The sequence below is a fragment of the Alligator mississippiensis genome, chromosome 7 (genome assembly GCF_030867095.1).
Source record: "Alligator mississippiensis isolate rAllMis1 chromosome 7, rAllMis1, whole genome shotgun sequence".
NCBI classification, from domain to species: domain Eukaryota; kingdom Metazoa; phylum Chordata; order Crocodylia; family Alligatoridae; genus Alligator; species Alligator mississippiensis.
In genome coordinates this window covers 89,848,830-89,864,097 of record NC_081830.1, presented here as the reverse complement: position 1 = coordinate 89,864,097, position 15,268 = coordinate 89,848,830, and the positions used below count along the sequence as shown (strand labels likewise).

At 58.4% G+C, this 15,268-nt stretch overlaps 1 protein-coding gene across 2 annotated transcripts; it reads right to left on the bottom strand.

The window, feature by feature from the left end:
• Positions 1–1,025: 1,025 nt before the first annotated feature.
• Positions 1,026–8,341, bottom strand: LOC132251461 (uncharacterized). Of its 2 annotated transcripts, none has more exons than XR_009463565.1 (3): positions 8,255–8,341; positions 4,451–4,535; positions 1,026–3,604 (listed from the first exon to the last, which is right to left on the bottom strand). XR_009463565.1 is itself a non-coding variant. In XM_059731294.1 (3 exons), the coding sequence occupies exons 1-3, from the start codon at positions 6,971–6,973 to the stop codon at positions 3,300–3,302; spliced, it is 603 nt and encodes a 200-aa protein (XP_059587277.1). In that variant the 5' UTR covers positions 6,974–8,107; the 3' UTR covers positions 1,026–3,299. The 2 variants fall into 2 exon arrangements, 1 of the variants encoding a protein (XP_059587277.1); XM_059731294.1 differs by lacking the exon at positions 8,255–8,341 and adding an exon at positions 6,761–8,107.
• Positions 8,342–15,268: the final 6,927 nt, after the last annotated feature.

The following is a 15,268-nucleotide window of genomic DNA, read 5'->3' as shown; positions in this document are numbered from 1 at the left end:
CAGGGCCGCACACCGTACCTAGGGGATATGTTGAAATACAGCCATTAATGTATAGCAATATGCAGACGTACTGCTGTGTGAATATCTCCATCTATTTCCCTTTTGGATAGATGGACGGCCACAGACAGACATTAGTAGGATGGCTACGTTCGTTATGGTGTGTATTCTGCACGCACACATCCCTGTCACAGCCCCGGGCGGGAGGCGTGTTTGCCCCTCGCCGCGCTCACGCTCACGCTGCGGCCCCCGGCTCCCACCCTGCTCGGGGCACGCGCCGGCCGCAGAGACAAGCGGCCGAATGTCGCCGCCGGGGATCGGAGGTGGACCAATCGGCACACAAAGGAATGCCGACACCCCCCATCCCCGACAGCCAATCCCAATCCGAGCAAGGAGGGCGACCTCCTGGACCCGCCCCTCAGACAGAGGCCAATCAGAGCGAAGCAGGGCGGAGCGGCACTGACCCTACCCCCAAAAGCAGCCAATCGCCGCTCTCCTGTCAGTAACCAATGGGAACACGAGCCTCTGATCCCAGCCCCGCTGCGCTCCCCGGCCCTGAAGCCATGTCCGTGACTCGCGTGTCCGTGCCGAGCGGCGCGGCGCGACGCCGCCTGCCCCGGCCGCGGGCCCTGCCCGAGTGACCCCCGAGCCAGCGAAACTTGTGTTCTTCTTCTCTCTCTGCCTTGAACCCCCGCCTGCCCGAGCTGGAGGCGCGGCGCCCCGAGCCGCTGTCCCTCTCTCTGCCCTCCTCGCTTCTCTGGAAACCTCGTGTTGAATCGTAGGGCAGTAGCACACGGCAGGGTTTTCTTTTCTCTGCCTTTAAAGCCCGACTGCTCCGCGCAGGGTGACGCGCAGGGAGGGCGGCACGGAGCCGGCTTCGTTCCGGGTCCTTCTCTCCGGGCTCCCAGCCCCGCTCCAGCCCCAGGCGGACAGCGCGGAGCCGGTTTGGGTGCCCGACCAGGTCACCCCGCCGCAATGCCCGGCGCGGCCACAGGAGGGCGGCTCTGAGCAGGGCTTTGTCTCCGCCTTCACGGGCTGCAACAATGCGCCGACGCGACCACAGGAGGGCAGCATCGAGCAGCGGGTTCGTCGCCCCTCCGCAGCACCGCTGCAGTGGTAAGAGCGAAGCACCGGAGGGCAGCACTGAGCACGGTTTGTCTTCAGCCTATGTGTGGATGCCCAATGCACATGACACCTATTAGTACATATGTACTAACTACACCCATTCGTATGCGGTTAAATGCAGAGATGAAAGCTGAACAGCTACATCACTGTCGCCGCGGGTAGAGACAGAGAGATAACTATATTCAGGAGGGTGTGTAGTACAAACACGCGCATACTATCTGAATATCGGTATACACACACAGCCGTACTGGATACATCTGTACACAATGTAAGGGGATTGGTCTCCTCCTTCCCGGGCTGCGTCAATACCCCGATGCGACCACAGGAGGGCAGCACCGAGCAGCGTGTTCGTCTCACCTCCGCGGCGCCTCTCCTCGGGGCTGTAGTTCTTGGAGATCACCACAGGAGGGCAGCACTCAGCCGAACTTTCCCTTCATACTAAGACATACTAAGCCATATCCCTGCTCAGAGCTGCCCTCCTGTGGCCGCACTGGGCATTGCGGCGGGGAGACCTGGGCGGGCACCCAAGCCGGCTCCGTGCCCACGCCCTCCCTGCGCTTCACCCTGCGCGGAGCAGCCGGCTTCAAAGGCCGAGGAAACAAAACCCTGCCGGCACATCGAGGAGGCAGGGTGGCTTCCCGGGCGGGAGAAGGAGAGACAAGGGGCACCGGGACAGACAAACAGCTTCAGGCTCAACTCCCACCTCAGAGGAAAGCTCGACAGGCCCCGCGCCCTGGGAACGCAGTGACCCGCACGACTGGCCGAGGTCGCCAGAACATCCCGCCGCAGCTCTCCGGGACCGCCCGGCTGTGCGCGCTCCGGGCACAGCGACCGGCCGTGGGACGACAACCAGCTGAGCGGGGCCGCAGGGATGGGAGTCGGACCAATCGGTCCGGCCCAGCAGCGGGACTTGGGCTCGGCGCCAAGCTCAGCGGACACCCAGCTGAGCGGGGCCGCTGAGGATCGGAGTCGGACCAATCGGCGCAGAGAAACCCGCACACACCCACCTTGTCCGTCAGCCAATCAGAATTCGAATAAGGAGGCCGGGCTCCTGGTCCCGCCTACCTAGGCACAGGCCAATCAGAGTGAAGAAGGGCGGAGTGGCCGTGACTCCGCCCAGGAGGCCATTCCACCCAATCGCCTCCCGGCTGCTGTTGGCCAATGGGAACACGAGCCTTGGATCCCGGCCCTGGCGGTCTGCCCGGCCCTGAGTCGATGTCTGCGCAGCGTGCGTCCGCCCCGAGCAGCGCCTGCCCCGGCCGCGGGTCACTGCCCGAGTGACCCTCGAGAGAGGGAGGTCTTTGTATTCCTTCTCTCTCTGCCTCGATCTCCTGCCTGCCCGAGCTGGAGGCCCGGGGCCCGGAGCAGCTGTCCTTCTCTCTGCCCTCATCTCTCGGCTTGAACCCTAGGGCAGTAGCATAGGGCAGGGGTTTCGGTTGAAGCGCAATGAGGGCGGCACGGAGCCGGCTTCGTTCCGGGTCGCTATCTCCGGGCTCCAAGCCCCGCTGCAGCCCCAGGCGGGCAGCGCGGAGCCGAGCCGGCTGGGGTGCCCGCCCGGGTCTCCCCGCCGCAATGCCCGGCGCGGCCACGGGAGGGCGGCTCTGAGCCCGGCTCCTTCCCCGCCCTCACGGGCCGCAGCAATGCCCCGACGCGACCACAGGAGGGCAGCACCGAGCTGCCGGTTCGTCCGCCCTCCTGGGCGCCGCTCCTCGTGGCTGCAGTGCTAGGAGCGCACCACGGGAGGGCAGCACTGAGCCAGTTTTCCTGCACACTGCGAGTGGAGGCCCATGACGTCACTGTCTGTTTGCTCTTGTCACGCGGCTGACGCACCCTCGTTACAGGGCGGCCCAGCCATCTGGATGAGGAGTGCCAGGCACAGATGCAGGAAGGACGGGTGCTTGGACACAGGGATCAGAGAGGAGGCCGCAAGCTTCAACCCAGCCACGAGAGGGTCATCAAGCTCTGGGTTCTAAGGAGTTTGCTGTCACCAACGAGACTCGGCTCCTGTCTGCAAGGCCATCGTGCTGCACAGTGCTGCAGGCTGCTCCGGCTCTCAGGCCAGCAGAAGGTTATGCCCGCCCTACTTACAGGGGCACCTCTCCAACTGGTTGGGAATAGCAGTGGACTTGGTCTGCTGATTAGGGGACATCCAGCGCTACGGACATTCAAATCACCTGTCATTCGTGCTCAGTAAGAGGCAGCGTGTCTGGCAGCTGGCCTGGACCCCGATAGTAGGGCAGCTGCGCTGCACAAGACCACCAACCAGATCCACAGCCTTTACAAACGAGGTGGCAGTGACACACGCCTTGCTTACAGGGTTGTCCACCTTCCACCTGACTGCTGCAGAAATGCAAAATTTGGCCAATACATGATTGAGACCTAAAGGCAGGGAGGTCACTCTGTCCAGAGTCCCTTTCCTTCGCGTCCCATTTTGCTGGCTTTTCACCAGTCACGGTTTGTCTGCTGCTTGTCCTACTGGCAGCTGCAAGAATGAAAAAGAAAAACAGTAAGAACTCACCCACAGAAAAAAAAAAACACAGAGAAACGGTCCGAGTGTAAGGTATGGAGCCATAGACTAAGACAGCAAGCTGTAATGTCTCTCTGTTTGGTCCATCCCTGTAACCCCTGTTGATCTGTCTTCTCTTTGACAGAGGGGCGAGCAGGAATCGCCTTGTTCAGCTTCCCAAGACAGGGTCAGTTGGACATGGAAAGCCACGAGCCATGAGCCTACAAACCCAAATCGTACCATGGCACGATATACGGCACCAGACGGCACCTGGAATCCTACGCACGGGTTGGTGCCCCCTGCCACCCACCAGCTTCCGTGACACAAGGCCAAGCAAAAAATGGTCGCTCAGGTGGTACGGTTCAAGAAAGCAGCCCCACACCTGGAGGACAACGGGCAGAAACTACAGCTTTCCTGACAGGGAAATCAAACCTCTCAAAAGGACCAAAAAAAAAAAAAGGTTCAAAACACCCGCACTCAAGTGGGCGATGTAACAAAACCCCAGATAACCGCAGTGAGCGGGCTGCCCACTTCCGGCTGCCACAGACTCAAAGCCAAGTGACAGCAAGCTCACAACGCCCACTGTCCTAAAGAGCTTGCTGCCTTTGACAAGAAGGCAGACATGATATACCTCTGGTTTACAGGATCCTCGCTACTCCACCTAAAACGTATCTGCGTATGACACCATCAGAAGCTGAGACACAAATCCTGCTTAAAAGACGGTGCCAGTGATCCAGCCTTGTAAGGCCCCCTGATCCCAAGGTCTACAGCTTGGCAGTGGAACCACAAAATAAACAAGTCACTGCTAGAAAACTCCCTTACCTTTCCTGGGCTGGCATGGTTTTCTTCCCTCCTGGTCAGCTGACTCGCGCTTGTGTGTCTTCTTTCCTGCTTCTCCTACCAGGGCCTATAAGAAACAGAGACAGATGCTGCATTTAACTCACCACGTTGGAAGACAAGTCTGTGGGCCACAACTTCTCTCCCTCTTTAAACCCATACCTCCATCTGCTGCCAATCTGTCCCCTATCTGTGGAGATGGGGGAGGGCAGACATCTGCGGGCTCGGCTGCCAACATCCGGGCCAGCCAGGAGCAGAGTGCGAAGGCCAGGACTCTGGACAGAACTGCTAGGGCAGCACCATGAACGGTGACCACTAACACCAGAAACCCTGCTTACAGGACGGTGCTCCCTGCACACAGCTGGCTGGTGGGGCATGAAGCCCAGAGAAAACCTGCAAAGTCCTGAATGCCAGCTGACAGGTGCTTCAGGCAGTGTCGATCAGGGGTCAAAGCTGCTCCATGTCTGGGGACATACAGGCCACGACATCAGCCTCCCACCATAGAAGCTGGAGAGCCCAAAGGGCTAAAGGAGGCCTCCTCCCACAAGGTCAGAGGGGGTGGGGGTGCAGCCCTGTTTACCGGGTGCAGGGGGGGCATCTCATAGTGCCAGGAGCAGCAGAACAAAGGAGCAGAGGCCTGGACCCGAGTTACAGGAAGGTCACTAAGCTTCGGGGTCCCAACGTACTCAGTATCCTCCAGAAGCCTGCAGCCTCCCCTGTTGTCTATGGGCATCGTCTCTGGCCAACCTCACCAAGTGGAATGATACCCGCCCCGGAGAAAAAAGGGGACCTGGACCCTGCTTAGAGGCTGCAGGCCAGGGGCGGGGACACAGAAGAACAGCTGGCCAAGTGCCAGGGCACTCATCTCCAGGGACTCGGGTGAGGAATACAGCGCCTGCCCTAAAGGAGAGCAGTAATCATGCATGTGATCTACAAAGTGCCCAAAGGAACCCAAAATGAGGGGGCCTAAGACCTATGCCCTGAGACACAGGGAAGCCATGTGCCCAAAAGTATTTTAGTGGGGGGCCCTAACATCCCCTGAGGCCAAAAGGCCCGGAAATCTATAGTGGTGCTTTTCCCCCTAGGTACGGAGGTGGGAGGAGAAGGCTACGAGGATGCATCTTGCCCCTTTTCCAGGACTGGGAAGAAAATATAGTACGCTGCAGCGGTTTGAACAACAAAAAGAAAATAACAAACGCTTTCGTTCCCAGGCAGTCCTCTCTCTCTCGCTCTGCACACTCTGACAAAGGGGAAAAATTGTTCCCAGGCCAGAAAGGAGCTCCGTGCTGCAAACTGCTTCACCTCCAGCCTTACACTAGAAAAATCCTCCTCCGCTTCCAGGGGGCAAGACGGCTGAACCAAATTATTACTGGGGAATTTAAAGTGCCACACAATGTGTGGTGCACTACCTTTTCCCCCACAGTTTTGAGAGGAAAAGGAGGCAAGAGAGAGAGGGAAAGAGGGCGAGAGAGAGAGAGAAAGAGAGAGAGTACCCAGGTACCTCCTCCCTATGTCTCGTGTACCCTCTGGCCAACCTCACCAAGTGAAACGAGACCGGACCTGGACAATCAAGGCCACCTGGACCCTGGTTACAGGCTGCAGGCCGGGGGCGGGGGCACAGAAGAACAGCTGGCCAAGGGCAGGGCACTCGTCTCCAGGGACTCGGGCAGGGAATACATACCCTGCCCCCGACAAGGAGGGCAGGAACCCTGCGTGCGAGTTACCGAGTGGCCGAAAGAACATGCCAGCCACGCAAAAAGAGGGGGCCTCCCCGCCGCAATGCCCGGCGCGGCCACAGGAGGGCGGGTCTGAGCTCTGATTGGTCTCTGCCTTCACCCGCTGCGTCAATGCCCCGACGGGACCACAGGAGGGCAGCACCGAGCAGCGGAGTCGCCTCCCCGCCTCGGCGCGGCTCCCCGTGGCTGCAGCGCTCGGAGCGCACCACAGGAGGGCAGCACTGAGCCAGGTTTGTCTTAACACTAAGGCAGAGACAAAGCCGGGCTCAGAGCCGCCCTCCTGTGGCCGCGCCGGGCATTGCGGCGGGGAGACCCGGGCGGGCACCCAAGCCGGCTACGCGCTGCCCGCCTGGGGCTGGAGCGGGGCTTGGAGCCCGGAGATGCCGACCTGGAGCAAAGCCGGCTCCGTGACGCTTCACCCTGCACGGAGCAGGCAGGGTTTAAAGGCAGAGAAAACAAAACCCTGCCGGCACATCGAGGAGACAGGGTGGCTTCCCAGGAGGGAGAAGGAGAGAAAAGGGACACTGGACAGACAAAGAGCTTCAAGCTCAACACCCACCTCAGAGGAGAGACTGACAGCCCCGCGCCCTGGGAACGCAGCGTCCCGCACCATCCGCCGGGCTCGCCAGAACATCCCGCCGCAGGTCTTCGGGACCGCCCGGGCGTGCGGGGCGGCAGCGGGACGTGGGCTCCGGGCACAGCGGACCCGGTAGCGGGAGGACAACCAGCGGAGCGGGGCCGCTGAGGATCGGAGTCGGACCAATCGGAACATTCCCTGGCAGTCCAATCCTCCTCGTGCCAAAGCCAATCAGAGTGAAGAAGGGCGGAGCGGCCCTGACCCCGCCCATTCGGCCACTCCACCCAATCGCCTCCTGTCTCAGGGTGGCCAATGAAAAGGCGAGCCTCCGATCCCGGCCAGCAATGAATGTCCGTGACTCGTGTGTCCGTCCCGGCCGCGGTCACTGGTGTAGTCACGCCCCGAGCGGGCGAGCGAGGCCTTTTCTCCACCTCTCTCTCCGCCTTACTCTCCCGGGTGCAATTTGCTGCAAGACCCATAGCCCGCCGGCACCGAGCTGCTTGCTCTCTCTCAGACCTTGTCCGGCCCTTCTCGCCCGGCCGCAATGCCCACTGTGCAGCACGGAACGGCAGCACCGGGCCTGGTTTTATTTCTCCGGCTGAATTTCTTGGTTTCGGTGTCCAGTGCGAGGCTCCGGACAGCGGCACTGGGCCCGTTTTGTTGTGCCAGGATCCCCGGGCCGCGAAGCCCCGTTAGATACACGCCGGCGGCCCCGCCCCTTTCTCTTCTTTCCGCCCTTCTCTCATTGCTGCAATGCGGAGCGCGAGCCACAGGAGGGCAGCACTGAGGACTTGCCTATAGGACACGGCACCACAGGAGGGCAGCAGCAGGTTCGTCTCCCCTCCGCGGCGCGGCTCCTCGTGCCTGCAGTGCTCGGATCGCACCACAGGAGGGCAGCACTGAGCCGGACCATGGATGCACACGATACCTATTCTCTATGTACTACAGCCGCTAGTATGCGGTGATGCGAGGAGAGTTGAACAACTGTTACTATCGCCATGGATAAAGAGAGATCACTGTGTTAATGCAGGTGTGTATTACACACACACGAACGCTATCTGCATCTCGGTATACACACACAGCCTTACTGCATACATCGCTGTACAATTTACGTTTTCCGAAGTCAGTACGCAATGAAAAACACCGTCACTTCAGCTCTCTGTTCTCAATTCTATACTATTTTACACCGAAGATCCCAAACTCTCCCCTGGAATTGATGTCCAGCGGTGCTTCATGAACAAAAACTGATTTTCTTTCTCTCTGTTTAAAAAAGGGAAAGTTGGTGCTTTGCAAGGTGCTCTCTACAGAGGTTTCAGCGTCACCCGACAAGCAAACGGTGCTTCTTGAGGCCCACTTGCACCCCCCCCGTAGATCCCCTCCCGTGACGCCGAGGAGACAGGGCGGCTCCCCGGGCGGCAGGCGGAGCAGAGAAAAGGGGCGCTGGGACAGACCAGAGCTTCACGCTGCAACACGCACCTTAGAAGAGAGCCCCACAGGCCCCGCGCGCTGGGGACGCAATCTCCCGCACGACACGCCGTGGTCGCCAGAGCAGCCTTCCGCAGCTCTCCGGGACCGCCCGCCGGTCCGGCCCAGCAGGGACGTGGGCTCCGCGCCGCTCAGTGCCGCGCCGCGCCGGCAGACAAACCGCTGGTCGGGGCCGGTGCGGATCGGAGTCGGACCAATGGGCGCACAGAAACCCGCACACACCCACCATTCGACAACCAATCACAATGTGAATAAGGAAGCCGGGCTCCTGGCCCCGCCTCATCCGGCACAGGCCAATCAGAGGGAAGAAGGGCGGAGTGGCTGTGACCCCGCCCAAGCGGCCACACCACCCATCGCGTCACGGCTCATGCTGGCCAATCCCATCCCGGCCCTGGGGCTCTCCCCGGCCCTGAATCCGTGTCCGTGACTCGTGTGTCCGCCCCGAGCAGCGCGACGCCGCCTGGCCCGGCCGCGGGCCCTGCCCGAGTGACCCCGAGCGAGCGAGGTCTTTGTTCTTGTCTCCCTGCCTTGATCTCCCGCCTGCCCGAGCTGCAGGCGCGGGGCCCGGAGCCGCTGTCCCTCTCTCTGCCCTCATCGCTCGGCTGGAAACCCCGGCTTGAGTCGTCAAGCAGTAGCACAGGGCAGGGGTTTCTTTTCTCTGCCCTTAAAAACCGGCTGCTCTGCGCAGGGAGGACGGCACGGAGCCGGCTTTGTTCCCTGCCCGTGTCTCCGGGCTCCAAGCGCCGCTCCAGCCCCAGCCCCAGGCGGGCAGCGCGGAGCCGGCTTGGGTGCCCGCCCGGGTCTCCCCGCCGCAATGCCCGGCGCGGCCACAGGAGGGCGGCTCTGAGCAGGGATTTGTCTCCGCCTTCACCTGCTGCGGCAATGCCGGACGGGACCACAGGGGGGCGGCATCGAGCAGCGGGTTCGTCTCCCCTCTGCGGCACCGCTCCTCGGGGCTGCAGTGCTCGGAGCGCACCACCGGAGGGCAGCACGGAGCCGGCTTTGTCTTCACACCAAGTGTGCGTGCACATGACGCCTATCACGTATACACTAACTGCAGACACTGGTGGTATGCGGTTGTATGCAATGAGAGTTGAACAGTTGTATCAGTATCGCCGTGGATGAAGACAGAGAGATCACCGTGTTAATGATGGTGTGTATTACACACATACACACACACACACACACACTATCTGCATGTCGGTATACACACACAGCCGTCCTGGCTACATCTCTGCACAAGGTAGGTTTTCTGACGTAAGTACGCAGTGAATAACACCGTCACTTCAGCTCCCTGTTCTCACTATTATACTATTTTACAGCAAAGATCCCAAACTCCCCTAGAACTGAGTTCATGTCCTGCATTGCTTCCTGAACAACAACAGGCTTTCGTTTTATTTTTCTCTTTAAAAACGGGAAATGTGGTGCTTTGCAAGGCGCTCTCTAGAGACGTTTCAGCGTCAGCCCAGAAGCAAACGGTGGTTCTTGGGGCCCGCGTGCACCCCCATAGACCACCTCCCATCCTCACGTAGAGGAGACCGGGCGCTCCCCGGGCGGCGGGCGGAGAAGAGAAAAGGGGCGCTGGGACAGACAAAGAACTTCACGCCTCAGAACAGAGCCCGGCAGGCCCCGCGCCCTGGGGACGCAGTGTCCCGCACGACCCGCCGCTGTCGCCAGCGCCGTGCCGCAGCGCTCCGGGACCGCCCGGCGGTCCGGCCGAGCAGCGGGACGTGGGCTCCGCGCCGCGCCGCGCCGCGCCGCGCGGGCAGACAAACCGCTGGTCGGGGCCGGTGCGGATCGGAGCCGGACCAATGGGCACGCAGAAGCCTGCACACCCCCACCATTCCCGACAGCCAATTACCATGCGAACAAGGAGGCCGTTTCCTGGTCCCGCCTCCCCCGCAGAGGCCAATCAGGACGAGGAAGGGCGGAGTGCCCGTGACCCCGCCCAAGCGGCCACTTCGTCCAATCGCCTCACGACTCATCTTGGCCAATGGAAACACGGGACTCCGATCCGGCCCCGCCGCACGAGCGCCGCTTTGTCCGTCGTCTCTGCCTGCCCTGGGCGCCCGCCCGCCCGCCCGCCGGGGCCACACGTGCGCGGCCGGAGCCGCGTTTGTCCTCTCTCGCTGCCCGCACCTCTCGGCTGCCAAGCCCGGTTTCAAAGCCAGGGGAGCAGCGCAGCGCAGGTTTTTATTTCCTCTGGCTTGAAATCCCGGCCGCTCCGCGCAGGCCGAGGCGCAGGGAGGGCGGCACGGAGCCGGCTTTGTTCCCGGCCCCTCTCTCCAGCCCCGGGCGGGCAGCGCGGAGCGGCCTTTATTTCCGCTGCCTGAAGTCCGATGTGCAGGGCCCCGGGCGCACCGCAGCTCGGAGCCGGCCAGTTAGCAGCAGCACCTCCACGCTGCAACGCCCGCTTGTCACCCCAGGAGCGCGGCACTGAGCTCGCTTTTATTTTCTCTGGCTTTCCTGGCTGCGCTGCCAAGTTTGCGGCACAGGAGGGCGGCACCGAGCCGCACAGTTCCCTGCCCGCCTCTCCGGGCCCCGAGCCCGCTCCAGCCCCAGGCGGGCAAGGCGGAGCCGGCTCGAGTGCCCGCCGCGCCTCCTCGTCGCAATGCCCGGCGCGGCCACAGGAGGGCGGCGCCGAGCAGCGGTTTTGTTTCTCCTCCTCGACACAGTTCCTTGTGGCTGCAGTGCTCAGACTGAACCACAGGGGGCAGCACTGAGCCAGGTTTCTCTTCATACTTAGTATACCTATTTTTTATATATATAATGTATGTATTAACAACAGACGCTAGTACATGGGCATACACAAAGAGAATACATGAATTCTGTATGTCACTAGTATATCACTAGCCCCATGTATAGAGACAGAGAGAAAGCTAGTAATAGAATCACTGTTAATTAATGTGTGCATTATACACACGTGCACTATATGCATAGTGGTATACACACACACACCCTTAATGGATACATCTCTGTACAGGTTCAAGTTTTTCTAAGTACACAATGAATAACACTATTGTCACAACCCAAAGTTATGATTTTTTGTTTGTGTGTGCTTCGGCATAGCTAAATTATTTTTCCCGCTAAATTGCAGCTTCTTTGCACGGTAGAGTTCTCTGCTGCAGAGGACAGCTCTGGTGCAACGAAGTATTTCCCGCCAATTTGAAGCTTTCTTTGCATGGTGCATTTCTTTTTGCATCTAAGAAGTGCACGGTGCAAGGAGTTCCCGCCGTTTGTATTTGAATTTGTGCCACATTATTGGCTGATTCTAATACAGGCACACGTGGTGGCTAGCGATTGGCTTGCTAGCCGTATAAAGAGCTTGGGTGGTTTCCGCCCAAGTCGGAGAGAGAGAAACTGGAGAGAGAGGAGGAGAAATTGGAGAAGTCACCAGGAGGAGGATCTTCAGACTGTGTGAAGATCTCTAAGCGCTGCGGACCCTTACGGACCCAACACGCCTCTCTTAAAAGGCAACAGAGGTCTAAACAGCCTCTGGCCTCTCCCCATCGCTGAGCGCAATCCTAGACGTATTCCTTTTCCTACATACCCAACCGGACCCACGGAGCCTTAACAACTCCGTGGTTGAGGGGACCGAACCGAACCCACAGAGCTTCAGCAACTCCGGGGGATAGCAACCGAACTTGTCGTAATCCTCCAACGGGGATTCAAGCGGAGCTGTGCCTGGAAAGCTGTCCAGCCTACACCACTACCGTCTTTTGGTGTAAGTAAATAATCTTTTAATCAACCACTATGCGTCTGTAATCAATTCTAGTTCGCCCCCCGGTCTTCTCCAGCCCCGCGTGCCCGGGCTGCTGGCCACAGCCCGCGTGCGCAAAGACGGGCCCCGGCTTGCCCTTGGTTGGCCCGCACAACTATCACTTCAACCCCATTCTCAATATTATACTATTTTATACTAGTTTACACCAAAAATCCTGTAAAAGGAGCTAAGAGAAGTCTATACATTAAATAATCCACATATGCAATATCATAGCTTTATCTTGAAGTAGTAGCAGTGGTAGCAATTGATGTAACTCAATGTATATCTGTACATAATGGCATAGGCTGAAGGGAAATTTGGAGAACTCAGCAAATTCAAGAAGACCTGCTGCCAATCTGCGTGCCTCCCTCCTCCCGGTTCTTCCCAGTCAATATGAGTGAGAACCTGTGTTGTGGATAGCCAGATAGACTTTGGGATAAATGTTTGTTCTTATGTTTTAAAGGTGCAAACAAATAAAAGTTAGGGCTATAGACTTGCTTCTGCCTCTTTTATCAGAAGCCTACCCGCGAGGTTACCTGGACTCTAGCTAACTGGGCAGGGGGGGGTGTTGTTGCAGGGAGATTCCTCCTGTGTAGGTTGTCGACATGGTCAGTGGCTGATGGGACACATGGACTGTTGCACACTATGGACCTAGCAGAAGCCTGATTTATACATTACATGTGGTTAAGCTGGTGCACAATCAAGCAATGAGTCTGCATTTACATCACAAGCAATAGCCTGTGGGCTGGGCAGATGCAGCAAGGAACAGTGGAGAGACAGAAGCTCCAAAGAAGACCATGATCAGGACCCCGCCTGAGCCTTGACAGTGCGCAGATCAGCACACGGCACTTGGGCTCTGGGAGGCACTTGACGCAACTAGAGCCTGCAAACCTGGCAAGCGGCTGGGTGAAGCAGTGCATGGATCGGTGCATGGAGGGCCAGCCCTGGGAGTAGCTCGAGGCTGTTCAGGCCCCACACGGTGTGCAGGTTGGTGCACGGAAAGCTGGCCCTGGGAGCAGCTTGAGGCTGCTTGGGCCCCACAAAGTGCACAGGTCGGCACACGGAGAGTCAGCCCCAGAAGCAGCTTGAGGCTGCTCAAGTTAGCCCCGGCTCTAGGCAGGATAACCGGAGCCCCGCAGCGTGGCTCAGCATTAAACTAAAAGAGCCCCGATGCCCAAAGCAGGGCTTGGGAAGGGGAAAGAACCCTGGTGTGAGGGTTGGGAACTGGAGTCAGTGAGGGCTCGGCTCCCATAGAAGCTCCCTGGATGCCCAATGCAAGTCACAGGGCCCAGAAGGCAGGACCCTCAACACAAGGCCAACGGCTCCAGAAGGCCTGAGATGGTGTGGGGACCCAGAGGCCAGATTGACAGCCACCAAAGGAAAGACCGTGAGTTACTAGGAACACAGGTCCTGCAAGGAAGGTGCCCCCAGGCAAGGGACCCTGGCAGAGTGGGCAAGGGGGAAGGCCCCACACACCCTCCACTCTCCAAGGTTGGAGGGGAGGAGACCCCAAATGTACACCGGGGAGGATTCTGTGAAAGCCCCAGGGGGCCTAGGGGGAGAAGACCCTATCCCATTTGAGGGACCAAGTGGTTGGAACCCAGATAGTGTGTGTCTAACATCCAGTATAGTTATGTTTGTTATTTGGTATCTACTGTTATTCTTGGTGTTATAAATAGTTGGGTGTATTAATTCTGTATAATGGGCTCTATAAAGATGTCTTTATTAGCTAACCCACTTGTGGTATAAACTTGCTAGATTGATTGTCCTAGGATCCACCCCTCTCCTGGGCCTGAGGCATGGGTACTTACCTGAATGCTCTCCCTAGGGCAGACTTCCTCTTGCTAACAGACCTTTATATGTATATTTGTTTCTATATCTGTAATGATATCTAACTTAAAGAGTTTTATATATAAATGTTGGTAACTCAATAAATTGTATATAGTTAAGAAAAAGAGGGAAAGGGGCCAGGAGGCTTCCTTGGCTGACCAGAGAAATCCAGGGCAGCCTGCGGACTAAAAGGGGAGCATATAAAAAGTGGAAACGGGGAGAGATTACCAAAGAGGAGTATACCTCCTCTGCTCACACTTGTAGGGAGGCAGTTAGACGGGCCAAAGCTACCATGGAGCTGAGGATGGCATCCCAAGTAAAGGATAACAAAAAACTGTTTTTTAGATATATAGGGAGTAAAAGGAAGGCCCAGGGTGGAATAGGACCCCTACTAAATGGGCAGAAGCAATTGGTGACGGACAGGGGGGACAAGGCTGAACTCCTCAACGAGTTCTTTGCCTCAGTGTTCCTAAGCGAGGGGCACGACAAGTCTCTCACTGGGGTTGTGGACAGGCAGCAGCAAGGCGCCAGACTGCCATGCGTAGACCCTGAGATGGTGCAGAGGCACTTGGAGGAACTGGATGCCTTTAAGTCGGCAGGCCCGGATGAGCTCCATCCGAGGGTGCTGAAGGCACTGGCCGACATCACTGCACAGCCACTGGCGGGAATATTTGAACACTCGTGGCGCATGGGCCAGGTCCCGGAGGACTGGAAAAGGGCCAATGTGGTCCCCGTTTTCAAGAAGGGGAGGAAGGAGGACCTGGGCAACTATAGGCCAGTCAGTCTCACCTCCATCCTAGGCAAAGTCTTCGAAAAAATTATCAAGGCTCACATTTGTGAGAGCCCGGCAGGAAAAATGATGCTGACGGGAAACCAGCACGGGTTCGTAGCAGGCAGATCATGCCTGACTAATCTAGTCTCTTTCTATGACCAGGTTACGAAACGCCTGGACACAGGAGGAGGGGTGGATGTCGTATACTTAGACTTCAGGAAGGCCTTCGATACTGTATCCCACCCCATACTGGTGAACAAGTTAAGAGGCTGTGATGTGGATAACTACACAGTCTGGTGGGTGGCGAATTGGCTAGAGGGTCACACCCAGAAAGTCGTGGTAGATGGGTCGGTCTCGACCTGGAAGGGTGTGGGCAGTGGGGTCCCGCAGGGCTCGGTCCTTGGACCGATATTCTTTAATGTCTTCATCAGCGACTTGGACGAGGGAGTGAAGTGCACTCTGTCCAAGTTTGCGGATGACACAAAACTGTGGGGAGAAGTGGACACGCCGGAGGGCAGGGAACAGCTGCAAGCGGACCTGGATAGGTTGGACAAGTGGGCAGAAAACAACAGGATGCAGTTCAACAAGGAGAAATGCAAAGTGCTGCACATAGGGAGGAAAAATGTCCAGCACACCTACAGCC

What these genes read in the sequence shown, in the direction of transcription:
- LOC132251461 (XM_059731294.1), bottom strand. Translation starts at nt 6,973, where the DNA reads ATGTTCCGATTGGTCCGACTCCGATCCTCAGCGGCCCCGCTCCGCTGG. An exon ending in CTGTCAGTCTCTCCTCTGAG is followed by an intron (nt 4,536 to 6,760) that starts GTGGGTGTTGAG and finishes TGTTTCTTATAG; the next exon opens with GCCCTGGTAGGAGAAGCAGG. An exon ending in ACCATGCCAGCCCAGGAAAG is followed by an intron (nt 3,605 to 4,450) that starts GTAAGGGAGTTT and finishes TCATTCTTGCAG; the next exon opens with CTGCCAGTAGGACAAGCAGC.